The sequence below is a fragment of the Epinephelus lanceolatus genome, chromosome 11 (genome assembly GCF_041903045.1).
Source record: "Epinephelus lanceolatus isolate andai-2023 chromosome 11, ASM4190304v1, whole genome shotgun sequence".
Taxonomy (NCBI): Eukaryota; Metazoa; Chordata; class Actinopteri; order Perciformes; family Serranidae; genus Epinephelus; species Epinephelus lanceolatus.
Genome location: NC_135744.1, coordinates 20288286 through 20316066, shown reverse-complemented (window position 1 = coordinate 20316066; position 27781 = coordinate 20288286). Strand labels below are relative to the sequence as shown.

General features: G+C 41.0%; 1 protein-coding gene across 3 annotated transcripts; it reads left to right on the top strand.

The window, feature by feature from the left end:
* Window positions 1-103: 103 nt before the first annotated feature.
* Window positions 104-27151, top strand: dmpk (DM1 protein kinase). 3 transcript variants are annotated; one of them, XM_033610260.2, is made up of 16 exons: window positions 104-444; window positions 14449-14540; window positions 14777-14860; window positions 15084-15179; window positions 15323-15471; window positions 16729-16822; window positions 16978-17175; window positions 17275-17523; window positions 18494-18573; window positions 18672-18768; window positions 18931-19133; window positions 20489-20586; window positions 21532-21593; window positions 21704-21726; window positions 21889-21963; window positions 25424-27151. In XM_033610260.2, exons 1-15 carry the CDS (start codon window positions 279-281, stop codon window positions 21926-21928), a joined length of 1731 nt encoding a protein of 576 aa, XP_033466151.2. In that variant the 5' UTR covers window positions 104-278; the 3' UTR covers window positions 21929-21963; window positions 25424-27151. The 3 variants fall into 3 exon arrangements, with proteins under 3 accessions (XP_033466151.2, XP_033466146.2, XP_033466157.2); XM_033610255.2 differs by lacking the exon at window positions 21704-21726; XM_033610266.2 differs by lacking the exons at window positions 21532-21593; window positions 21704-21726.
* Window positions 27152-27781: the final 630 nt, after the last annotated feature.

The window sequence follows — 27781 nt, the reverse complement described above, 5'->3', positions numbered from 1 at the left end:
GTAGACAGAACAGGCAGGTCAGGACGGACGGGCGGGGGGTGGGGTTAGGTGTGATCCAGAAAGAGCTCCAGAAGGGGGAGGGGGGTGTGGGTGCACGTTGGGGTGGGATGGGGGGGTGGGCTGTTACTGTAAATGAGATTCTCAAGAGGCCAACAGAGCAACTGTAAACCAAGAGGAAGAAGAAGATCCAGCCTGTCTCACTGTAAATCCAGTACACCATGGACACCGGGGTTTCACTGCAATTCTAAACCACGCAAACCTCTCACCCACCGGGCACCATGTCAACGGGCCCTGGCCTTGGTGCACCTGACCTGGCCGAGGGCCCCCAAACTACAGGACCTGTTGGGCTCCAGACCCTGTTGGACCTTCTGGTAGGCGTCTACCAGGAGTTCTGCTCCTCGCCCTTTGCAAGGGAAAAGTATGTCTCTGGTTTCCTGCAATGGGGTGAGTGTTTTCGTCTCATTTCTAGGTGTGTGTATGCATATGTAGACATGTTGTGGGGACATACATCTGTTTACACAGCCAAACTGTAGGTACTCGCCTTCCCTTTGAGGACAAAAAGCAAGTCCCATAATGCATAAAATTACTTGGGTAAAGGTTCGGACAAAGTTAGGGTGAAGCCAGTCGTGGTCAGGGTAGTTCTCCAGGAAACAAATGTATGTCAAATGTTATGTCCTCTGAAATGATGGCTACATGAAAGTGTTCGTGTTTCTTTTATACAGTAGAATCTTCTACTTCTGCTTGACTTAATCACACATGAACCCACCAGGCAGTTCCTGAAAACTAAACTTTTATTCGTATTTTATTCAGCTATTACCATGCTGACCTAAATTACTCATCCTGCTACTGACCATACATGTTGCCTGGCGACCCCCTTGTTTGGCTCCTGGTCAAGGACGATCGACTGATGCATTACCCAAAACTCACCAACTAAACATAGCACCATGTGTGACCAAGCAAACGATTTCCATTTCTGCTGTTCAAGAGCTACATTCCTGGGCAGAAAATGAGCAACTTATTTTATAATTCATTAACTTTGACCCTGATAAACTATCTAAGAGTTAACACAAGAAGTCCATTAATGCCAGTATGACTTAACCTGGTTGCTTTGTTTGTTCAAGAACTGAATTCCTCAGCAGGAAAGCAGCAATTTAAGAATAGAAGTCACAGTCATGTCAACACTGGTGTGTAAATGCAGTAACGACTGCAGGCTGTGAATGGTGAAAGGCCTACTATCCTACAAATTATGTTAATATTGGATGATACTGCAGCTAACGATTTACATCCAGTGCCGATACAGGAAGTAGTGTCTTTTTTATGATTTGATGCCTCTATTGGCAGGATGACAAAATTTGTCTAAGGCTTTCAAAACTTTTACTGTGTGTCCTTTTGTGATATTTGAGAAAATGACTGGCGTTTTTGTGTTTTGGGGCTTCAGCAACATTATCAACCACAGTTCTCTGACAGTGCACAGTGCTCTGAGGCATCTGTCACATATAGATTTCTTATGTACCGTAGTTTCTTTGCCATAATATGCCAAGATCTTACCTTAACCATACGTAGTAAGGTAGTTTGGCACTGTACTTAATCTATCTGGTGATGTTTTTTTGAAGAAACATTGTCTCTAACAACCTCTTACCCGTAGGAATGCACAGAAGTAGCTAACGTGAATACGCAGCATTATGGTTCACATTTGCCCACAAGGTGCTTTCACACAACTGTGCAGAAACCGCCCTGACAACCACCTACCTGCAAGACCATTCCCTTGTAAAGCAAGTGTTTTTAAATGGTCCAGGTCTGCTATAAGAGGCAGGTGCTTCTGGTACCGTCACTGGCGGAAGTTCAGACTAGCTTGTAGCTGCATACTGTAGCAAGACAATGGGACATCATCTGATGTTTGGTGCAAATGTTATCCAGTTGCCCAGTTTTTCTTCTAAGTTGCTAGTGCCATGTTGAACAACTTTGGGTATTCAGACACCAACATTATCAGCTCCTCTATCTTGTCTTCGTTCTGCTTCCGCAATGCTCGCCCCCTTCTATTTCATCGGCCAGAGCCAGGCAGCAACCACAACCCAGTCTTACCCCAAAATAATCAAAATTCTGCACTTGGGCAGTGACTTGCGGCACCAGACACTGAAGAGAAGAGCCGTCCTTCAACATTGGCATGATACACAGCCAGTTGCTGTTATACTTTAACACCATTCAGCAGCGTCAGGAGGCAGCAGGACAAGAATGAAAGTTTAGATGGTGAAAGTCCGTGTGGGGCGGGCAGAAGCGGTGCTGAACTGAACTCCTGAACTTTCACCCGAGAGAACGGGGTTCGCATCACGTAAGATTATAAAGCCAAACCCTGTTTTTTCCCTAAACATAACCACGTACTTTTGTTACCTAAACCCAACAACGTACCGATGCAGTGTGTTTATTTTGAAAGAGACTGTATGTAAACGGTAAACTTCCTGTGAAAACAGAAGTGTATTTTGAAAGAAGACAATGCATGGAACAGGCAGAACCTGACACAGTGTTCCAGAACGTCAACAATCAACACACCCAGGGTACCTTGCACGTTGTATCTGGACGTGGAAAGTCCATGACCAAACGTTGATATGTGATGAGGTCGAAGTGAGAATGTGTTGGCACTCACCAGAAGTTCAACACAGTGAGCTCTAAATGGCAGAGTCAAATCTTAACATGGGTGGCAGCCACTGCATGCCCCTACTACCATGTTTCGAAATCTCTTCCTCTCTGCTCCCTTCCCCTCATTGAAAGGATTGGAGGTAGCAGGTCATCATGTGGTGTGAAAGTCCATTAAGGTTACACCAGACCTGAACCTGAGTTTGCCACAGTAGCCAATAGGTGCATTTGGGTCAACCAGAGGGGCTGTTGGATTGATCAGAGAGACAGGACACTGCTTGAAAGTTGCATTGTAGTGCATTAATGACATTTCTACCTTGATCTATGCATTGAAGAATCATTTTGCAAACACATTTATGTCTTAACATCTACAATGAACCATAATGTGCATGATAGATTCAGTTTCTTAGTTCTGGTTTAGGTTTTTCGTTCTGGAACCAGATGTAATGTTTTCCTAAATGACTAGGAAGTTAGGGGGTAATTATAGTTCACATTACAATGCAAAATGCAGTTATTTTTACCAGTCCTTGCTAATACAGAACCAGCAACAAGTCTAAATGGGGTAACTCACAATGCAGAGTGGACATCAGAGCACTTAGACACAGTGTGGCATGTATATGATCCTCTAATGGATAACACTGAAGCACAGTTTACATCTGGATTTTTATTCAGTTTCTGTGCTGTTACATTATCAGATTGGTTTCTATACCACAGTGAAACAAATAGTGGGATGATAACATGTCGTCTAGTAACCATCAGTTCATTTCTTTCCTCTACAGGTTTTGGACCGTTGACAAGCAATTTCAACATATTGGCAACAGGGAAATTGAATGAATTGAATTTTTTACTGTAAAAATATCTGAGATATTGATCAATAATGAAAATAATAGCCTAATATCGATAATAAAATGCTAGTGGCAGGTCTCAATAATCCACCATGCTCATGTTTCTAACCTTTACCTCCATCTAAACCCTTAAACTCAACCAGTATTAATAGAAAAAAGTCTAATGTTTGTACCTTTAAACACAAGGTTAAGTCAGACTAAAATTATCTGATTATTTCAGAATCTGACATACAGTATATTTGTGTACCCCACTGAAAAAAGGCATATTGCCCAACATACATTGTTATAATACAGATGGGACAGCATGAGATGGGACAAAAATGTCAGTGGTGGACTATCAGACATTGAAAGCTGATCTTTATCCTTATCTCTTTACCCTTTTCTTGCGGTTATCATCAAATGCCACATGAACGACGGGCTGGTAACTCCAGTAAATAGTCTGTACCAGGATGTTTCACTAGCCAGCAAAAGCACTCAAATGCGGACTGTCTCAGGAAGGTTTATGGATTGATTGCTGTTTGACAGGCAGGTTGGAGGCTTTGTTGTGTAGCTGTGCTGTAAGTTGGCAGTCTGAATTCAGCTGAGTTTACTCTGACAAAGATAAAAGTGTAGGTTCAATCACCGACTCTGTGAGAGAACGTAAGTTTAAACCTCCAGACTATCATGTTGCAGATTTAGAAAGAATTCAGGCTGAAATTAAGTTATTTTTTGATTGATAAGTCAGAGTCTACAATGAACCTGGGTACAAATCCTAGTTGTCATTTGTGGTGTCAAAGTTTCAGTTTTTTATACAACCTGTCACCATGATTTTAATTTCTGATACATGAATCAGCCTCACTGGTTTAGTTTAAACATGAAAAAAAAACAGTTAAAAAACATAATGACCACAAGTTGACCAACTTGACTAAAATTCCTCTCAAGACCAAAACTAAGACTAAATCTAAAATTGCTGTCAAAATAAACACGGCACCAAAGCAATAAGACTGATAATTAGCACCACAGGTATATGGAAACAAATGTATTTTGATTATGGTGGGAGCTGTTCCTTTAAACTGATACTAATATAATTAATTGACATTCATCTGAATCCAAACTGGATTTTATTTAAAGACTGACCGACAGGCAAGGTCGACATTTTCCAGGGATTACAGCGCACCGTGACTCTAAAATGAGCCTCACAGTTTTGGGCACATGATGTGAAGAGCATTTCAGCACTGAGCTTTAGCGACCACACACAGATCTGCCCTCATAACCTCAGTGTTCTGACCTAGAGCAACAGGAGACTACGACAAGGTCATTAACAACAACTCTCCTCTGCTGACTTTCTGCCATCCCTCATGAACCTCCCCCAGACTTAACATGACACTGATGCTCACTGCTTATATGTTGTGATGGTGATTTCAGCTGGTGCTTCCCTACCATGCCGAACATTTTTATCAATTATAGACAATTACACGCACACATACGTATCAACACACTGAATGGCTCATAAATGCTGCCCATTGTAGTATGACTGCCTGCCCCTGCTCTGTGTGTACATCTGTTGACATGTCATCACACTTTAACTTCACCCCCATCCATCCTCTCTCTCTGTTATTGACAGAATACATCCCTGCATGTGACTGTGACTGTGTATGTATTGTATTGTCCAGTAGCCAGGGGGGCAACAGGGCTATCATGTGTCCCCAGTGATGTGACACTCCAAATTTAACCACAGCATGTGTCCGGGAATGAGGATCAAGTGTCGGAGTTGGCCGGGCTTTCGGTGATGAAGCAGATTTCTGGGTTTAGTTGGACTTGAGGCCTGAGCTTCAGAGTAAATATGCTTCACTCAACTGGCAAGGATCGGGGAAGCATCACAAGCGGAGGGAAATAATACTTTTTTCAAGACTTTTATTTGTCATTGTGGAGTGCTTGTTTGCTTTCTCCTGTACTATGCTTGAATATAAATAGAAAATACTATATATACAAGGATTCGGATGGCCTGAGGGAATTAGCTCCTCTTTAGCCTCTCTGTTCTGGCCCTGTGACTGTGGGAGCGCTTCCCTGACCGCAAGAATTCAAAAAGGTCATTGGTCAGATGGCTCAAATCGTTTGTGATTCTGCCAGCCTTGGTCCTGCACCACCTGGCGTAAGTGTCCTGTAGGCTGGGGAATGCACCCCCTGCAGCACTTTTGGCACACTGTACCACACTCGGCAAGGCCTTGCAGGCCTGCTAGGTACTGCTGCCAGACCAGGTGTGATGGCAGTTGGGAGAAGTTTTCCTAGACGGCTTTCTATCAAACGGATTTCTTGTTTAAGGTTTGAAAAAGGTCATGGATTGGGTTAAATTTAATCAACAGACTTCTGTCAGAAAGTGCTTTCTGGGGGAAATCCTACAAGGAAAACTCTTATGTGCGTAATGTTGATCCCTGACAACATACTTTCCACAGTGCAGGTGTAGAAGGTTTTGAGGGTTTGGTATTTGCTCAGGTTTTAAATGATCTGTGTCTGTGATTTAAGTACAATGGAGGTGAATGGAAATGTGTTTGTGCTGCTCACAACACTGAAAATTTCAACAGCAACATGTTTTACAGAGGCAGTATCCCCAATAATCTGGAAAATCGACAGACACTGCCATTAGTAAAATTAACAAACAAATCTTGTTTTAATGTCCAGTATGTTCTGGGTCAGCCTGCTGAACACCTGGGTGCTCATGAATCCCTAACCTGTCCTAACGTAATACAGCAATGGCACTAAATGAATAAGTGAGGACCGATTAAATCAGACTTGAGTAGAAGCCTCCACCAGCTAAGGCCAAAAGTGCATTCACGTGCTCCTCAGATGGTTGTTCTTCCGAACTTTGGTGTGTTCATGACCTATAAGTTGTAACATGGAAACAACACGAACTCTACAAAGATGTTTTGTATTTAATTTACTCGGAGCATTTAAACAACACATTGATAACAAAAAGCTACAGAAACAGATGAGGGGAGCCATGAAATAGAGTGGTACAGGAATGAACCCTAAAACCCAGAGTTAGCATGTTTACACTACGGGTTCCCTTGTCGCAAAGTCAGTGGGTTTTTTGAATGGGTTTTTGGTGCCTGAAGCCTGATGCCTGAAATAAGGTCTGTTAACACAAGCTAAGAGACGTTTTGTTCTATGACATAAAATATGTCAGTAAAGACCCCCTGGTTTTAAAAGAGGTGGTTGCTAACAAGCGGCTAAATGAGACCACAGAACATCATCACTCCTAACATGGCTTTACAGCCTTGGTGTGGTGATAATGTTGAAGTCATGTGACCACTGTGTAGTTCGTTTATAGCCTAACGTTAGCTTGTTGCATCTGGCGACTGCATTGAGGCTTTAAAAACCATAAAAGTGGTGTTTGTTTGTGAAGATTATTTTGCAAAAAAAAATCCCATTGGCTTTTTGACGAGGGAACTAGGGTGACACTTACTTCCACATCGGCCTACAACAAAATGTCATCCCTACAACACTAAATGATCGGGAAGTAATTTTTCAAATTATTCTGACATCACATGAATGCAGCACAAGGCTGGGGAGGTAACTGGGATGTCTACTACTTGCCCCTACAAGAATGACAGACTTGAAAGAATTGATACTGTGAAAATAATCAGTCCTTCCATAACTATGAGCCACTCCTTTAACACGGTAAAAGTTGTATAATGCAGCTTTAACATTGATTAGATTTGTTGTGCCTTTGTGAAGCTCAGTGTAGTCTTTGGTCAGTTGAGTTCTGCTATGACAAGAGGAACTGGTGGATTAACTGGTTGGAAACTGTTAGAGGAACATTTCACAGAAGACCAAACCAAGGATCTTACAGGCACATAGAAATAACTTTTCTCACCAAAAATCTCTACGTAGCAGTTTTCATGTAGCGTCCCCTCCACCGTGCTCTGTGTCTGCTCAGGTCTGGTCACTCCCTACATGGTTTCCTAACAGGAGAGGTCAGTGATGGTGACAAAGCCAGAGTCAATATTTACAGGAGCTAGCAATGACTCCATCACATTTTTTTTTCTTTTTTCTGTTCCACCAAAAATGTATAAATAATGATAAGCAATGCAAAATGATAATTATTCTTGGTATAATCCGTGCATAAAGTCCAACACAAAATGGTTTTGTGTTGTACAGCAGCAGTCTGTGTGGGCTAGCCTGATACAAAACAATTGTCCACATATGAGGATGGATTTTATGAATGGTTGTTAGTCATCAACATGTGCAGTCATGAGATATGATCACAAGGCTCTTCAGCTATTCACATCTGTTTCTCACTGTTTTATGTCCCATTCAGAACTGTGTCTTACTGTCCTTACAGCATCAACATGCTGGAGACGAATTATGCAAATAAAAACCAGAAATATCAGAAACAAACCCTGCGGAGGGACATTCCATCTCCTCGGGTAACTGTTCACCAACACATTCGATCGCTTTCTCATCGATCCATTTTGTAAAACCCTGTCCTCCATCTCCTTGATCCGTCGTCCCTCATGGAGGGGAGTAGTTTCCGTCCATGACGACAGGAAGCTGGCAGAGGGGTTGGCAGAGCACTTACGGTGGTAGTCTTGAATAAACACAAGCAGGCACACAGGCTCAGGATATACGCACATACCGTATGCACACACACACACACATGCACAGACCGTTCCACGGACTTTGCTTTTTTTGGTAGGATACAGCTGCAGGAAGCACAGAGAACAGGATGGACAGCAATGTCCATTTCCTGCGCAGAAACAAACAGAATTATTTCTCCCCACTGTTGGATTTTTAATAAAGAGCTACAGACATGGATAATGATGTTGCTGAGGAGCGAGGAGGCTGGAAAGTTCAAACTTAATTCAGAGGTATCAAGGTGGTGGACACTTACTGATAGGTATGTTTTCCAGCACTAAACATCATGAAGTCCACTTCTTAGCTGCCACAGAGCTAAGAGAAGATGAGTGATCTAGACACGACGCTATGTAAGGACACACTGGAGGAGTTACATCTCTCATCTGGCTAAACATCTCCACATGTCTCAGGAAGACCTGGAGGATGAGGTCTGCGGAAAGCACTTTTGGGCTACCTAGCCTAGTCTCCTGCCACTGCAACTCAGACATGGATTAATGGCCAAAAATGGATGAATGGCATAAGAAGAACTGATAAGCCTTTATTGTGGCTGCTCTTGTTTTAGTTAACTTAGTTTCAAGAATTCTTAAAAAAATTTACTTTTTGACCATTAAATGTTGACAAACTAAATGGGTTGACATGTAGATCAGAACAATCAATTACTGTATGTTCACACCAACAGCAACAAGAGCTTCCAAAGCGGCGGAAGTCATTAGTTTTCAATGAGAGCCCGGCAACTTGGGCGACATGGTTGTCAGCCGCACAAAGCGACCGGAGGGGAGTTAAAACTAGTTTAACTTTATGGTAATGAGCTCTGACGCAGTTCGGTGGCAACCAGTCGGAATGCTGATGTGCTTCGATGAAGCGGGTCCCAGAGAGCAAGCCATGTAACTTTGGTTCCTACAGCACACTTGTTCCGACAATAGATATTGAGAAGTTGATTACTTGTGTTCGCGTCCACTCAGTCCTTTATAATGTGTCGCAGTTCGGTTACAGAGAACAAAATTAAAAGAATGAGGCTTGGGACCATGTCGCGGAGGTAGTTTGTTGGTCTGGTGGTCTGGTGAGTTTTAAAGTGTGTAATGTTAGTAATAGAGGAGAGAATTGCTGGCTAATGTTGCGACATAGCGTGTAAGTCTTCCTAGCTTTGTTTGAGTGGGATGACATACGTTTTCTGTTTTCATTGACCAAACATAACTTTCTGTAGGCCAACTATGAGCTTTTTGACTGGACAACAGTAAGCAGCAACTATGCTGCCTTCAAGCCAGTGGTCCACTTTGTGGCTCCTTCAAATTGACAAGCACGATCGAACGTTCAATGAAAGCTGCCACAGATATTTTTGAGAGTTGTGCTTCCAGGCGTCGGTGACAGACTTTGCCTCTTTGGAAGCTTCTGGTGTAGGGCTGAGATTCTACCCAGAACCATTTGCTTCTGAAGTACCCTTTTTTGAAGAAAGGGTCTGTGTCCGAAATTCCATACTAACATGCAATGTAGTAGGGTTTTTTTTTTGTTTTTTAGTATGCCATACCATAGTACTAAACCAATGGTATGTGAATTGCATTTCCGCTTAAATTTGTGTTACTGTCCACTGGTGCACTGTAAATGTGCTCCATTCTTTCAACACTGGATTGTGTTGTTAATGTGCCAACTGGTGTGTGGGTGAGGATTCGATATGTGGCGGTTCGGCCACTCTTGTTTAGAGTACACAGCAGGATGGACAAAGATATTCTCTTAAGCAGCACTTTATTTTTCCCCACACTTCAGCAGCTTCACAACAACCACATTTCCTGGTTACACAGCCTTGTTATGAGTCACATGTCTCTCAACTAACCAATGAGAAGCTAGAAGGACTTAGACTGAGGTAAATGTGTGTGAGAATTACTGTGGCAGATCCAGCAAATTATTTAAATGTTTTTAAGAATGCTGCTGTGAATATTTTCACATGTAATAACTGTGAACATAAATGTGTAAATAGTTAAGTGTACAAACACACACAATGTATTTTTTAGCAAATTACTAAAACACATGAATTAACCTAAATTGTAAACCTCACACTGGCATCAAGACAGTCTAATGGTTTGAATGATGAATACAGACTGGAGAGTTATATCCTCTCATGCAGGCGCAGAGCGTACGTGCTGGTTGGCTGTCAGCTGCTGTCTTTGTGATGTGTTCATGTGCAACTTTTTGGCCGAGACATGGTGACGTCAGGTAACACAGCAGGGGGCCTTCATCGTTGGTAGTTCTTTGAAGTCGGTTTGGTTTTAGATTTTGTGTATTCATTTGTTCTCTCGTTAATCTATCACACCACTTTTCTTTTTACAAGGAGGTCTTTACACTAATTTTTGATGACGATGATGTTCTGATGTAGAGCAACATGTTACAAGAGTCTGGGTGACGGATCTGCTTTTTTCTGTTGGAAATTCTTCTGTGAAGCTGGGTAGAACCACACTGGAGTAATTATTTCATCCTGTCAGCAGAAAAATACAATTTATCTGTTTCCATATGAGATGAACAGTATACGGTTATGTAGTGTAATCGTAGAAGGGTCGATTTGCAAAATGAATGCTGTCCATTCATCAGTCTGTTTCTGTGTGGCCACAGTCACAGTCTTCTGTGTCTGCCTTATGTGATGCATCACAGGTCACATGGCTGATCCAGCCTACTGACCCAGGGCTACAGTTTATATGTTCTTGGTGGATAAAGGATCCTTGTCACAGGATCGTCCTGTTGCTTCAGGAAACTTCCAGCTCTGAGGCGACAGTGCATGTGTGTTCCCCAAGTTGCTCTCTCTTCTTGTCTTAAAACAGTTTAGACTGCGCCTCTGCCTCACTTGCATTCCTCTCGGCGTGTGAGGAGGTGGGGGAATGAAAATAAAAATAAAGGACTGGAAAACTTGCTGCGATTCATAAATGATAGCTGCTATTTATAGCCGCACAGAGCGACTCCGATTCAGACAGTTACTGTTGAAGAGGAACTCCCTTTATGGTGAATAGAATCTTCTGTTCAGCTGGGAGGACACGCGGAGCTGTAAACTGTATGCGTGCTGACACTTAATAGGACCCTGCTGTTATTTGAGAGCCAGAATGAAAAGAACAAGCAGCAAATAGGCATTTCACAGTTGAAGACATCCACAGGGCCAAATTGTCGACCTCATCACCTTAGAGCTTGAAAACACTTAATCAGGATCTTTATAGGAATGGTCATGTCCTAAGGCTCCTACATACTTCCCTCATTATGTCCACGGCAACATGTTAGGGACCTACAAAACACCAAAACGCTACAACCACCTTAAAAGTATGTGTCTAAGTTTAAAGGATCACGTACAGAAGCCAAGAACGACTGCAATAATTTCAGCTTTATGAGCAGCTGAATACCTCCTGTGACAGTTACTGAATCCTTAATGGAGCGGTTCAGCATTTTGGAAAAAATGAATATGGAGCTAAATATGGAGCTGAGCCAGCATGTGACTGGCTAAGCTTATCATGAAGTCTTGGAGCAGGGGGAAACAGCTTCCCTAACTATGTCCAAAACTTTGAAAAATATATGCCTACCTGTATCTCTACAGCTGATAAACCTTTAAACAAACAAAATGTATAAATCACAAGTTGTGGATTTAGGAGAGTTGTATTCACAGAGGTATTTTTATTAATGGAGATGTAGGTACAAGTACAGTCTTTACAAGTAACAGATATCTCCATGCTTCACATATTTAGATTAAAAAAAGACAAATGTTGAAATGTAAAGTTGAGAAAATTTACTTTTGAGCGAAACGTTTATCTCCTAAAAATAAATGTAATGTCTTCCTAAGGCTAAATAACATTATATCTTTTGATGGTGTTGAGGGAGATTTCCAGGCTTTTAGGAGCATTGTACGCAGGATTATTCATGCCATACTAACCCGTCCAGGTCCCCCACTTCAGGTCCATTGCAATGGACATAACTTTTCTAGGATGTCTAGATCTATGATTACTGTCACCTGACATCACCCAAATGCCTAGACTTATCTAATTGGATGTCTATAAGCCAATCACACTGTTCCACATCATCTAAAGTTGACGGCAGTAGAGCCACGCCCCCTTTTTTTAACAAGCATGGCCAACTGCAAGGCAAGGAGCCAGCACAAGGCACATTTTCGGGCCTGTCCCAATACCCCCCCCCCCCTTAGCCCTACCCCTTGGCCCAACTCCTACATTTGCGCGTTCCCGCGAGGGGTAGGGGTGTCCCAATTCCTTTTTGCGTGTAGGGGTAGGGGGCATAACGAGGGGTAATGGGTATGAAACTAGCCCTTCGGAGCGAGGGATTTCGGATTCTGACTTGCCAGCAAGGGGTAAACGTCACCATGACTAACACTGAGCAAGAGACGGGGAAAAAAGTTCATACGTAGCTAACGTTACTGTCGTCAGGTTGCTTGTTAGCTAGCTAGCTAGCTCGCACTATCTGGCGTCTGTCATCTATCCTGTTCTGCAAAATTGTTGGATTTTTCACATTACGATAACACGCCAGCTAGTATAACTATGCTGCCTCGTAATGTTAGCTGGTTAGCTAACTAGCTAGCTAACTAGCATAAGTCCCCTGTCGTCTGTCGTTCATCAAACGAAGCATGATGAATACAGCAAATGCGATAGGTAGGATGAACTCAACCGGAGACTCCATTGTAGATGCTGGTTGGAAATGTAGATGGCTCGCAGCTTCCTGTTTAAAACAGTTCCATATGTGTGAATGTAACCGACACAGTGATGTAGTGAGTGGTGTCCCAATTCCTAGGGAAAGACTTCTACCCCTACCCCTCGTTGCTTCATTTAGAGGGCCAAGGGGTAGTGGGCAATGGCTAGGGGTAGGGCCAAGGGCTAAGGGGTAGTGGACAAGGGGGGGTATTGGGATTGGGCCTTAATCTATTTAACATATTGTTAAAGTACATAATTTGTGTTGAACTGTGTTTAAGTAGACATTAGAACACTGTCAAGCTAAGGAATGAGTGGAACATGTAGTTTTGCATTGCCAAAAGTTTTCTGGAGAAGGTGAAAAGTTAAAGAGGGAAATCAGGAGGCTAGGAGTGGAAGAATTCAGTTTAAAATAATGTATTTGACATCAGTGTAGGAGGACTGTTCCAATATTTGAAAGAAATTGGACTGGTTAAGATATTTTCTTTTCTTTCTTTCTTTTTTGTGGAAAGGATAAATAACTCTGGTTCACACTCCAACACAGTGGGTGGCAGTAATGCACCTTAATGCTGGTTGCCACGTGCCATAAAACCTAAAAGAAGAAGAAGAATCATTAGATGTCATATGACTTATAAATGTCAGAATATAATATGAAAGATTTATAGCTGTAACTCAGAAACGGACGGTGGATCTGAGTGTCACTGAACAGGGAAGTGCTGTGCTGATTTGATTTCCTAATGAATCAGCCTATAATGCATCCTATTGATTAGGAACATAGAATATTATACTCAAGTGGTTTTCAGGAGATCCCTCAGAAATTGAGGATATTCTGAGTAGTGATGACAGATACAACACAATATATCTATACAATGTGTTTTAAAGCAGCACTTTATTCACTGATTTGAGTTAACCACTCATGAAAAAATAAATTAACTCAGGTTTTTTGTTGAAAAAAAGGTGTGTTAAGACCATTTATTGTCATTATTACTATTAGGTTGTTTCTTGCATTCATATTCTCTGTCCAATAAAAAGGACAGAAGGGATAACACATAACAAAGTATCCTGATGAATAAAACGTTTGGCCTTTTTTGGCAAGAAATCCACTATTACAATATTGTTTTTGTGTTTGGAACATTTTTGGCTTCTGAGCAGGCTAAGCTAAGTGAATCGTGTGCTACTTTTAGGTTCATATTTAATGTACAGGCAGAACAAGAGTGGTGTCGACCTTCTTATCTCTCTCTTACCGCAAGAAAGCAACATGCACAGTACCCAAAACTATTCATTTATTTTTGAAATGTAAATTCCACAGACTTCATTGCATACACTATTTACTTGAGTTACTGAATGTATAGTTTATTTTTACCCTATTTGATCTTGATTTTAGTTTTTATTTATTCATTCATTCATTCATTCATTCATTTAATTTTATACACATCTGATCAATTCTAATCCACTCAATTCCATTCAGTTAAATATATTTATCATGGGTAGCTGTAGTCCAGTAGTGGTTAACCCCTTTGGTACTGACTTGCTTGTGAGGTAAATAAAAACCATATATACCATCCTTCATTTTCATGGTCCAGGGATTAATACCAGCAATACTTTATTTCCTGTGTCCTCTCTTATCTGTAGGCTACATTATAGCACACAAATTTTCTTGGCAGTCACACTCTCGCTCCTCTCTCCTCCAATAACAGCTGAGCCCCTGGTGAGACAGGTGAGGAGGACTCGCATCAAAAGAGAAGACTTTCACATCCTGAAGGTGATCGGTCGAGGCACATTCAGTGAGGTGAGCGGGTCTAAAACAGAAATTATGCTTTTAAAATTATCTTAACTGATCTGATAAGGAGTTGATGAGAACAGTTTCCAAAAGGATTTGAATTACTCTTTTTTTTCCTGCTTTTATACTTATATATAAAGTTGTTGTTGTTAATAATTTGCAACTGGATGTAAAAGTTGCACTTTAAGCCACACTCAAAGATGCTCATCTGAATCATCCTCACTACAATCATATAACTGTTGCAGGTTGCTGTGGCGAGGATGCGAAGCACACAACAAGTATATGCTCTGAAGATTATGAATAAGTGGGACATGCTGAGGCGAGGAGAGGTAACACACAAACACAAAACCCTGCTCACATTCACAGGACAGAGAATATGGGTAATTTTCTTACTGCGATGCTGGGATGAGATGGAGGATAAAAGAAACTGTGCTCTTAAAGTTAAGCTGCATGTTCTTCAGTTGTTTGTGGCTCAGTGTGACAGCTATTTAGCCATCTGTCTTTCTCCTTGTGGGTTTTACCCGGTTGTCTTTATGTTTGTGTCGTACACAGACAGCATGTTACCAGGAGGAGAGGGAGGTTTTACTGAGAGGCGACAGACGCTGGATCACAGAGTTGCACTATGCCTTTCAGGATGACAACTATCTGGTGCGTATAAAATGAACACATCCAATCAATTATGTCAAGTAAATGTTTTGTATGATTATATCCTGCTAGTCTTTAGTATGTGTTGTAATATAACTGAAATACCACTGCCCTTTCCCTCACCCATTCACCCCCTCCTCCCTCAGTACCTGGTGATGGATTACTATGTAGGGGGGGACCTGCTGACTCTGCTCAGTAAGTTTGGAGACCGGATCCCTGAGGACATGGCTCAGTTCTACTTGGCTGAGATGATCATGGCCATTGACTCTGTCCACAGACTGGGTTATGTTCACAGGTAGACTATTCTGCTCTTTAAAATGGTGCTCATGGTGTTTTAATGTACAAATACAGGTACCAGGAAGTAAGACTTGTCGGACAATTAGCTTTTGATTTACTTGAAATTTACACGGTGTGGCCAACAATTGATTTACACCAACATGATGTATAATTAGTGTGTTCTCTAACGCCACATAGTGGACTAAATGTGAAATAGGTCATTCTAATGCCCACACTCTATGACGGATATTCCATCTCACTCTTGAGTGCAGGGATCTGACTTCACCCCCGAGAAGGCCCATTCCTCGCTGCTTACAAAATTTACAAATTAGTTTTAAAATGCAACCTCCTAAAGTCCCTAGAGAAACTGTAACTTAAAGGGACAGTTGATCCCAAAGTCAAAAACACATATTTTTCCTCTTGCCTGTAGTGCTATTTATCAGTCTAGATTTTTTTGGTGTGAGTTGTCGAGTGTTGGAGATATTGACCGTAGAGATGTCCATCTTCTTTCCAATATAATGGAACTAGATGGCACTCAGCTTGTGGTGCTCAAAGTGCCAAAACATACATTTGAAAAACTTCAACAGCAATGTCTCTTTTCAGAAATCATGACCTGGTTACTCAAGATAATCCACAGACCTTGTTGTGAACAGTTTCACATAGGAACTATTTTCGTTCTACCAAACTACACCCTCCAACCATATCACTATACAGAAGGAAAGGTGCATCTATGGCTAGCTCACATAGCACCACTCACCTAGTTGAGCCGAGGAAGACTCCATAAATGTTTGTATCTCACGCTGTCATTATCACCTCTTGCCCATGACTAGATGCACCCCTCCTTCTACGCGGTGATATGGTTGGCAGTTGTAGATCGAAAGAAAAGAGTTCCTATATGAAACTGCTCACAACAAGGTCTGTGGATTATCTTGAGTTAGCGGGTCATGATTTCTGGAAAGAGACATTGATGTTGAGTTGTATATTTATTTGCTGCTTTGAGCACCACAAGCTGCTATTTTGTTCCATTATATTGGAGAGAAGGCAGACATCTCTACAGCCAATATCTCCAACACTCTGCAACTCACACTGAAACAATCTAGACTGATGAATAGCACTTTTGGTTATAAGTTATAAGCCCAACAGCTCACACCAAAAACATGGATGCTGTCTCTGCTAGAACTGCATGAGAACACTGCAAACAGCCTATGATATGTTGTTTTTGACTGATGACTTTCAGAGATGACAGTGTCCCCCCTCCGTCCCGTTTCTCACACAGAGACATCAAACCTGACAACATCCTGCTGACAGCTGACGGACACATCAGACTAGGGGACTTTGGTTCCTGTCTGAGGCTCCTAGAGGATGGGATGGTGAGAGCTGACACAATCTTAGACAGTTTAATGAGGTATACTCTTCAAGGGAAAAAAACTGCCAAACATCAAATCATGTTCGTGCAGGTCATGACCTTTAGATTATGCTTTTTTGTGTCTGAAAATCCATCAGTCTATTTCTGATTTCACTGCAGGTTCACTCGTCCCTAGCAGTCGGGACCCCTGACTATTTGTCTCCAGAAATTTTACGGGCAGTAGAGGGAGGTGGAGGTTATGGTCCTGAATGTGACTGGTGGGCTCTGGGGATCTGTGCCTATGAGATGATGCTGGGGACCACGCCCTTCTATGCAGAGTCCATCTCTGAGACGTATGCAAAGATCATCCACTTTCAGGTGAATAAACACACTGATACCGACAACTGCTACTGTTACATTTGGGTGGTGGTAGTTTTAGCACACCCAAGCTTTTCTTTCTTTTCCTTCAATGCGCAGGAGTATTTTGAGTTCCCCTCTTCTGGCCCCGAGGTCTCAGACAAGGCTCGTTCCTTCGTCACTGGGCTCATCTGTGAGAGGGAAGTCCGTCTAGGGAGGAAAGGCTCCAGTGACTTCAGGAGTCATCCCTTCTTCAGTGGACTCGACTGGGGTTCCCTGCATAAGCACCCTGCTCCCTTCCTGCCTGAAGTGTCGAATGCAACGGACACCTCCAACTTTGACATTCTGGATGACAGTCTCAGTGAAATGGTATTGTCTTGAGAGAATGTTACTCTCCCTGTCATGCACTTATGATGGAGCCTTGGTTGTGTCTGAAAGAACAACCTGTATTTGTTATCACTGTGAGCAACATGGTTAAAGGGATAGTACAGATCTTTTGAAGTGAGGTTGTTTGAGGCACTTATCCATAGTCAGTGTATTACATACTGTAGATGTCAGTCGGCAGGCTCCAGCTTGGAAACTAAGCCACTTTATCTTGCCATCTAACAGCCCTTTCCGACTTGGAACGGAAGCCATCTTTCAAAGCCAAACTCCATTGAGAAAAACAGTAATTTAACATCACTGAACACAGGGGCTGCTGTTCTTCTGCTGTCTCCGTTTGCTTGTTTGTGTTAATGTGTGACTTTGGTGTTTAAAAGGGCTAGTTCGGATTCACCAGGGTCCCACAGTAACACAAACAAACAAAGTGATCGAGGCAGTGATAGACCAGCAGCTCCCACGTTTAGCAAGCTAAAATGAGTGTTTTTGTCAACGGAGTCTGGTGGCTTTGGCGAGAGCATAGGTGGGGAACTGAGGACGATAACGGCATACTTGTCAGAAAGGGCCATCTGTGTCAAGATTAAACTGTGAACATATTCTCAGTATAGTGTACACCTAAACTGTTGTTTATTTTTTTAGGTGCCTAAAATACGTTTTGCTGTTTCACTCAGTCCACAGCAGTGCATTGTTTAGCTTCCATGGTGGTACTCCTGTCTTGCTTCTCCAAACTGGGAATGTGCTTGTACCTCTTAACCTCATAAAACCCCAACTATCACTTTAATCCTCCACACTTTTCTATGAGGAAACCCCAAATAATTTTATGTAACCATCTGCAGATATTTTTGTGGCCTTTAATAACATAATTTAACAGAGCATTTAATCATGATAAAATCTGCCTTACAAACTTCACATAATAAAACAACACCTACTGGTGTTTGTTGGTATCTGTTGTGTTCTGCAGGAGACACTGTCTGATGTGATGGACAGAGCTCCAGTGGGAGTGCACTTGGCTTTTGTTGGATACTCTTACACCGCTACCTGGTAAACTTGAATTCATGGCTTTATTTACATCCAGCGACTCTCACTGGCCTTTATATGAAGTCTTCCTTGGTACTGTTTAATCTGTCTCTCTTCTATAGTCAGACGGGTGCCATCGACCGCAGTCAAGACATCATGATGCAGATTGACCACACAAGGCTCAGGGACTGTGAGAGCCTTTACAAACCAGAGCAAACGGTGAGACATCTAAAGACTGTACATGTTACACCTCGCATTTTTCCATTTGTCAGGCTGCACCCGTTACTTTATATATTTTTATACATTTTCATTCACTGAAAACAAATATTGTGTAGTTTTCGTTGTTTTCCTGAGCCTGATCCACCCATGGTTTGAATTCAGAGCCAGCTGTGGCAGCTCACAGACACTCTACAAGACGGCCTTCCGGCTCTTATGGAGCTCCCGCTAACTCTTGAGCAAGGTCCAACTGCATCCACGCAGACCACCACTGAGGAGGTGGAGGAGGAGGAGGAGGAGGAGGAGGAGGAGGAGGAGGAGGAGGAGGAAACTGACCAAATATCAGGACTTGATGACGGCTTGCAGAGGTATGAATTGAGGTAGTCTATGTCGAAATATAAATACCATAAAACTTCAATTTAAAGCCTAGTCCCAATTAAATGCCCGGTACCTTTTACTAACCTAGTATAGCTACACATTTTGACAAATAAAAGCCTGTTTCAATTAGACACATGGTCTGGTTGCCAAGCAGTTCATTTTTCCCTTTTTTAAAAAAAGTTTTTCGGATGTATAAAAGTGAGTTGTTGGCTACCTCAAATAATGTGTCCATTCCTCGATTACCCTGTAAGTTATTCATACTCCTTTAGTCTGTAAGGGTCCTCAGATCAAAAGAATCAAAATGGTTTTCATAAAAATTCATCAAAATTGTAAGTATTGTTTTAACAGAATAAAGTGATGTTGTGTCGGTGTGCCAGGTGCCGTAACTCTCTCTCTCTTAATGCTGTGCTGTATGTCAGAGCTAGAGTGAATAAATGATTCATAATTGATACATTGCCTGAAGCCTAATATTTAAACAAGTAATATTCATACTGTTTTCACTAAATAATTTGAAAAAAGTGTAAAAGTGAACCACCACATCACTGCTGATCGCCACACAAGACAATGAATATAAAGGGAAACTTTGCTGATATTGAACCAGCTGTGTGGCATCACAGTGTGTGCAGATGAACGGTGTTTGGCTTCAACCCCGTGCCACTGCCAGCACCTGGACCTCTGCTGCTGAACTGGCAGGGATTTCCAGGAAAAGTCAAACAATGTTCATCTGCACACACTGTGATGACACACAGCTGGTTCAATATCAGCAAAGTTTCCCTGCTTCCCTTCATTGGTTCCTGTACAGCAGGGTCACTCTTTGTTTCACTGTTATAATGATTAAAAAGCAAAAGCAGCATGTGTATACATTCAGTAGGCTACATCTTCAGTAGCTAGCTAGCTAACCCTACACTTTTCAGGGTTTGGTTTTGGTTTTGGAACAGGGAAGAAACGTATATCTTTTTCCAACCTCTCCAGGTAACGAGTATCATTAATACACGACGTGCCCCAGGCACAACATTTAGCTCCAAATCCACAAAACCAGCCTGAAAATGAAGGAAATCTGAAACGATGGAGCACAGTTGTGTTGTTTTTTGCACCCTGGTCTGAGCCGGCCTGATGCTATGTTATGATTGGCCAGTTTGCATCCAGGGGCAGGACTTAGTGAAGGGTCAATTTAACATGACTTCCGGTATAAATCATGCTCACTTACAGTCTTCTATCTTACCATAGAAAGAGATAATTTTGTTTATTGAACAGATACAGATACACACAAAAACATGAAGATATAAAACAATAAGAAGATACCATGAAACTTGTAAAACTCATTTGTGTCTTCTTTGTCCACCAGACGGTTACAAGAAGCAGAGAGGAGATATTGCCAGCTGGAGAAAGAAATGGAGAGATTGAAGGGGGAGATGCAGGACTGGAGAGCCCCCAAAGAGACAGGCAAGGGATCAACACCCCTGCTTCCTCATCACGCCATCATCATCATCTTCATCATCTTCTGTTCCTCTCTGTTTCACTTTATATTGTATGCCATGACACCATAGAAACCAATATGATTTTGACACTGTGAAGACCACAGTCATGGAATGGATCCTTTCATTGTTGTAGTTCAGCTGAACACAGCTACCAAATATCCATGCAACTGTTGATGGAAAGCAATGGAACATTAAAAGCCAGAGCCATATACACGTGGCTTTTGTTTTCATTTTGTCAAATTTAACCCAGTTGGTTGAAAAAAAAATCTCCTCTATGGCTGTTTTTAGAAATGCCAGGTATTTCAGTAACATGACCTAATCACAGAGACATCCACACAGCCAAAGTAGTACTTTAACAGTCCTCAGTATCTTAAGAACAACATAAATGTGAGGTGGAATGAGTTCCAGACAATATGAGCCACTCTGAATAAACACAGCACTGCACAGTCCTGGCAACATCTGCTTATATTGGAGGCCTTAGTCAGAACATGGTGATAAATACCCACTCTAAGAATAGCCTTGGTATGCAGGAACTTGGATGCCCGTTTCCATAAATCAATACAGTGTCATGAGCTTTTTAAAGAGGCAGTGATGAGGGTCTTTCTGCTCCTGGACTAATGGGAGATGGGTGTTATGAATAATGACCACAAGTCCATGTGGACAAACCGCACGTACTGTACCTCGCTCCATGTGTGATGATAAAAACTCACTCCAGTCACTGCTTTCCCCATCGCTTCTCCTCTCCCTCCTTTCACACTCACGCCGTCATCCCTTTCATCATCACAAATATGTACTGTTTTTGTATTATTACAAATATGGCTGGCCAGCAGTGCACCCAAAGGCTGAATGCCTGCAGCAGCGCCGCCACACATCAAGGACTCTGATGTTCCTCTCTCTCCTCCAATCACAGCACTGAGTATCTACCCAGCATCTCTTGCTCTGCCTGCCCACTGTGTGGACCCATCAGGGGATGTAAGCCTATCTTTAATCCACTTTTTATATTATCTTTCTCTGCCTGACATGGAAAACAAAACACTTCTAAAACAGCATGTAAACTTTTTGATTCTCTAATTCATTTGCAGAAGCTCTGCAGTTGTTGCTTACAGTAAGTAACTAAGAGCAGGCTTGGCTAATGGGCGAACAGAGAGTTTGACTGTATGACATGACATTTGTAAAGCTGGCCAAGTTCTTATTCAGTCAGCTAACTTCTATTTATGTTTCTGCAAAGCTGCTGTCTGTTCACTGGTCTGACTTGCATGTGTTACAGAGGGAGAGAGCGCCCCCAGGCTGCCATTACCCGCTGGTGATTCCTCTCCACCGCCACCTGCTCCTGTTCCACAGGGTACGGACACAAACAGTAATCTGCACATACATACATACATACATAAGGATTTTAAAACATTGTACAGGAGAGGTAAGAAGACAGAATGGCTTATGAAGATGCCTCCCCTATTAAAAAACAACAATCATACATTAAAAAGAAAAAGATAAAAACAAAGATTGCATGATATTATATTAGAGTCCTTTTTAGATGTTTTCAGATAATAATAAAAATAATGTAGATGTTGATTGTAGTGATGGAAGTAGGTTGTTCCAAAGAGATGATCCTCTATATTTCAATGAATATTGATAAAGGGAAGTCTGACAATTTGGTAAAATATATGATATATGAAATATATGATAAAAGTCCTGAGCCCTTTCAGGCATGAGTTATTTCGACCCCAGCCAAGATTTTTTTCTCAAGTGTTTTTATTCCTCTTAAGTTCTTCAAATGTCCACAGGGGTGGACAGCATGTAAAAAAATAAAATAAAATAAAAATATATATATATATTAGAAAAAAATATATATAAACCAATCAAATAATGCTATATATCATGTGGAACTAGAAAAAAAATTATTTAATGCTGTTAATCTAGTGTGTTAACTTTTTTTTTTGTCTTAACTTTTTTTTTTTTTTTTACAAATTCTAATACTGTTCAATACCATACAAAAGGCAGAACTTAGCTCTCTACTCTCTTTCTACTCCTCCCTCCTATACCTACCTCCCCCCTTCCCTCATTCAGCTCCTTCCTCTTCACTCTTCAATACACTCAAATACATTTGAAAACTATATCTTTTTTATTTTTGTTGCAAAAAATCATAAAATTTGACATTTTTTGTTTTGAGAGAGAGGTTTTTCATCTTAATATCATAATTTGACAATAGATGATAGTTCTTCATTTGCTTCTCAAATAAGTGTGATAAAAAACTTTTTAAAAGAGGCAGTACATTTTTGCAGACCCTAGGCAGGTCATTTGTGTAAATTAAAAACAAGAGATGTCCAACTATGGAACCCTGAGGTACTCCACAAAGTAGCTTAGCTCTATTTGAATTATACCTATAAATGGAGATATACTGTTCTCTGTCCTTAAAATAATCAAGCAGCCATTTTAATCATGAAGACCATATTTTTGTATTTTTGCATTAAGGAAGTGTGATCAACAGTATCAAACATCTTTGACAAGTCTAGGAATCTGCCAAGAGAGATTTTCTTGTTGTCCAATGTTGTAGAGATTTTGTTAACAAGCTGCTAAAATGCCATTTCTGTTGACATTTTTTGCCTGAAAAACCATATTGATGGCCAGAATTTTGCTCTCATCCAGTCATTTTTCAAGTGACATGAGATTCTGAATGCAATACTATTTTTATTCACTTCTCAAAAAGTAGAAATACAACAATATGTGATCACTCAATTACAATTTAAGTGCTGCATTCAAAACATTATTTAATTATGAGGATGTCTAAGAAGAAAATTATGTCAAAACTGAAAGTACTCATTATGCAGCACAACACCTCTTGGCAGTGTTTATTTATTCATGATTTGTCTCTTTTAATGATGCATCACTGTGTAGGCAGCGTTTTAATATTGCAGCTGATCAGGGTGCAGATAATCTTGACTTGTAATCTTGGCAGTTTAATATAACAATGCATCATATTCTATAAACTAATGAATGATTTTGTATATAAAATCTTAAATAAAATGTAGTGCAGTTTTTGTCTCTGACTTTTAATGAAGAAAATTAGCAGAAAATAGAAAATAAAAATAGCAGTAGTAAAGTACTTACCTCAGTAATTGCACCTACATGAGTTACATTATCAGTGGTCATTATCATTTGTTTTAACCTTCAGAAGCAGTAACCTACATGTAAAAACATCCCACCTACACCATAAAGTATATATTTGAAAATGAAAAGAATACATTTGCATATTAAAGCCCTCATACGGGCCACGGTACACCCACACAGGTGTTCTCACTTTGCCTCTTCTTAGGAGTGCATGTGGGCGTATGCACATTAACTCACACCTTTATCACAGATAAAACTAAGGTCCTCGTGTATCATCCAACAGCATGTGGCCACATCAGGTGCCTCTCAGCTCAAGGACAGAGTCTTTCCAAGGGAGAAGAAAGATAATATGTAAGAATCTACAGTGTATTCAGTTGAGACTTAAAAGTTAAACTACATACATTGCAAAGTAACCACCGCAGAGCTCAGAGCTCTAGGTTGACCTCCGTCTCTGGGGAGCTCAGTGAACAGCATTTTGTTTTATCTCCAAAGTAACGGTTATATGAGAAAGAAAGTCAGGGTGTAATGTTATGAGAGTAGTGTGTCCCAATTGTGCACATACTGCATGCAACAGTGCGTACTTGTTAAGGGCAGCTGCAGTACCTACTGAAAATTAAAAGGATGCGATTCGGAACACGTCCAGATTCTTTACCAGAGTCAAGACCAATGGGCACACACATGCTTCTTTAATCTACAACAGAGCAGTTCTGCAGTGTCACTAAAGTATAAGGTACTGGAGAACGTTCTACCCTCTCCAAGTGGTGACACTGTTAACTCTTTGCTCTGCAGAGGCTCTTAACACAGTTGAGCCTTTTGGCTTAAATGAAAACCTGAACTTGTCATTTCTTTCTTTTGTTACACATGATGGCTGTAGTACTTTTTTTCTATATTTGTACTTTCTTATTTGTATTCTGTACTTAATATTTTTGTAATTTAAGGAGATATCTGCATTATTTTGTTGCTTGTGTGATTGGTGCATGGTGTGTTGCATCGAAAAAAGCAACTTCCACTTGTGGATTCACCATCCAATAGATTTGTAATCCTGTTCAATCAGTTATCCAATGAAAACTGCTCAGCTGTTATATGTTGACTATATATGTTTGTGCCTGTATGTCTTTGAAGATGCAGTTGCGTTAAAAAGTTAGTCTGTTTGCACTTTGAAAGGTCTGTAGGAGCCAGAATATGTACTTAGCCTCTGCTGTTTATTATTTGTTTTAGGATGCACATGTGCTTTTGGTCTCTTTCACTTCCGGTAGTAACTGACACAGGTGTGGGTGAAGTTTCACATTATTTTACATGATACAAAAGTGGACAACGTCCAAAACCTGATCACATTTTATGGTTGACACTTGTTTATTTATGATTAATAATGTTTGTAGTTTGATATGGCAACAAATTTGACCAATTTCAGCAACTGTAACAAGCTAAGACGCTGTTAATTAGGAAGTACTCCTCTGAAGACATTGGCACTTTACTGTCGTCTCGTTTGAGGACACTGGGACTTAATTGTCATTGTTGTTTAGGTTTTATACTTGTCAAGTCCTGCTGATCCCAAATAGCTCAGAGAACTCAAATATGCCTACCAAACAAAAGTTGCACAGCATGATGTGTTAAAAGCCAAAATCAACCCGGTATATAATTTAATTTAAATCAAATATAAAAGAGTTAATCTTATTCTGTGTTTTTCTGTCCTCTAGGTCCGCCTGCCACAGGTGAAGAGTGAGTCATACCTGCTGGTGTGTGCAGAGGGGGGGGAGCTCCAAGCCTGGGAGAGACACTGTAACACTGAGCTCTCCTGAATGTGCTGTAAAGTTGGCACATGCTGACTTCTCCTACTGTAGCAGGACAGCTGAGCCCCTGCTCCACTCTCACTCCCTGCCCCACCCCTCAGCCTCCTAAACTTTCCAAGACAAAGGAGAAGCAGGACTGAAATGCTTCTAATGAGAGCTGCTGAGGGTCATTACTGTACACCATTTTCATACTGTAATGCGGTTTTCCAACTGATGTGATGAGAAAGGTAGGTCAGACTGCTGGTAGCTAATGAGGAAGAAAAGACGGGGACATCTTCTGACCTGCTTACCAGACTGAACGCCACGATAGAGATGCACTGAGTTGAGAGCACACTGAGGGAAAGACTCAACTTTAATGTGTGACAATGACAATGATGTTTTTATTTGAGTGACACAGAGAGGGGCCAGAATCTCTTGAGTATCATTTATATGCACCTAGGGGTTGTTTGTTCTTGTGTTGCACTACTATAGGCATGTTTTTGCTGTGCCTTGTTTCGTATTTAAAGGGTTAGTAATAGTGACGTCTCTATATTATCTCGGGGCCAGCACAGGCTCTTACAGTGTGAAAGGTGTGCTGCACAAATAAAGGCAAACGTAGCTGAGTGTAAGATGTGTAGTGTGTAACATCAGATATGAAGCACAGAGATAATTCAGGCCGTACCGACAGCAGCTGTGTCATTCATGCTTCACACTGACTGGCTCATTCACAGCTGTGTGGCTATCAGCTGACTCTACATCCAGTCATCTTCATGCAGACATACAGTGTTGCCATTATAACCAGGCCTGTAGAGCTAAAGCCAGTCCAAAGTCCTCCAATGCAATCCTACTCCCCATGAAATTTATGCCTATACTACCAAAAATGTCTGTTTCTTTCCCCCACATTATTCATGATAATTAAACTATCACATTTTATCCCTCTACACAATTGTCTAAATGGCTATTTAAAAGCTCTCTACACATCGCCAGGAATATAATTCTGATGGAAATGTATGATATTTCAGGGTGTAAGATATCTCTTTACTTGAATTTGAAGTTTTTGCCTTAAAATGGTCGCATTTAAGAATTCGACTGTTTTGAATTTACCAGAATCAGGCCTTAAAATCTCATCATGTGTGATTTATGTCAAACTGTAGAATGTGAATTCTTCCTCAGGTTTTTTAAACCCCAAATTCCCTGAAGCTATACTGATAAAGTTAAATCATAATGTGCCTTTCTCACTATAATTTCGCTGATACTCTCATGCTAGCTCTGTTTGGTGCTGCAGCTCCCCCCATAGCCTCAACCAGTCCAGTAGCCAGGGCGGACACTTTATATTTTGGAACGGAAAATTAATTTGAAAACCAGTCCTGAACTGAAAAAGCACACACTGGCATTGGAAATGTTGTATTTGAGAGATGTTTTGGTGCACTGATGATGGCAGAAAGGAATGGATGTGTCGTTTTAATGTTTAGAAGTTGGCTACTTTGTTTCTAAAGTGGTTTTATGTGTTTAGTATTATTTGTAATTTATGTTGCTATTCTGGTTTCGGGTCTCTTTTTCTAAATAATGGTGTCTTGTGAGCCTGTTTGGGCTGGGCATAATATTTATGCATGACACAATGATAATAAATAAACTCAAATAAATGAAGTAAATCAATCACATATTGGAAAGTTGTATTAGCACTGAAACAAGTATTGGCACTGAATAAATCAAATACAGGCATTACAAATTATTTTACATTATTTGTTTTGTTTTCATCATGATGTGTGTCTCAATTACAATGTTAAGATACTGTCTTCATGAGATAACTGAGATAGCTTCTCAACTAATATGAAAAGATGAAAGCTCAAACCCGTGCTAGCATGTGCTGGTTAGCAATGACAACACTCACTAAACTCGTTGTTTTTCACTTTATTACTTAAATACTTAAAAATAGTTAAAGCTACTCTTACCGTTCTTGCATTTCACACAGCACACAAATTTGAACATCCACAACTCCCGCCTCCCTCCAAAGTCCCATCCCCCTCCTCCTGCAACTCCACTTCCCTCCAAAGGCCTACTCCCCCCTCCTCCATTACGTCCTCATTACGACTATGATAGATGTAGGCATTGGCAAGGTAACGTTAGATACACAGAAGAGGAGAGCGAGTGTAACGTTACATTCAAGACAGTCAAATGCAACCCCGGAGTTTTAAAACTCAACCGGAGTCAGTGATGACTGATGAGTTTTAGAATAAGGTTACAGTGCTAACGTTAGATAGTAACGTAAACGTTACTAGTAAGTGG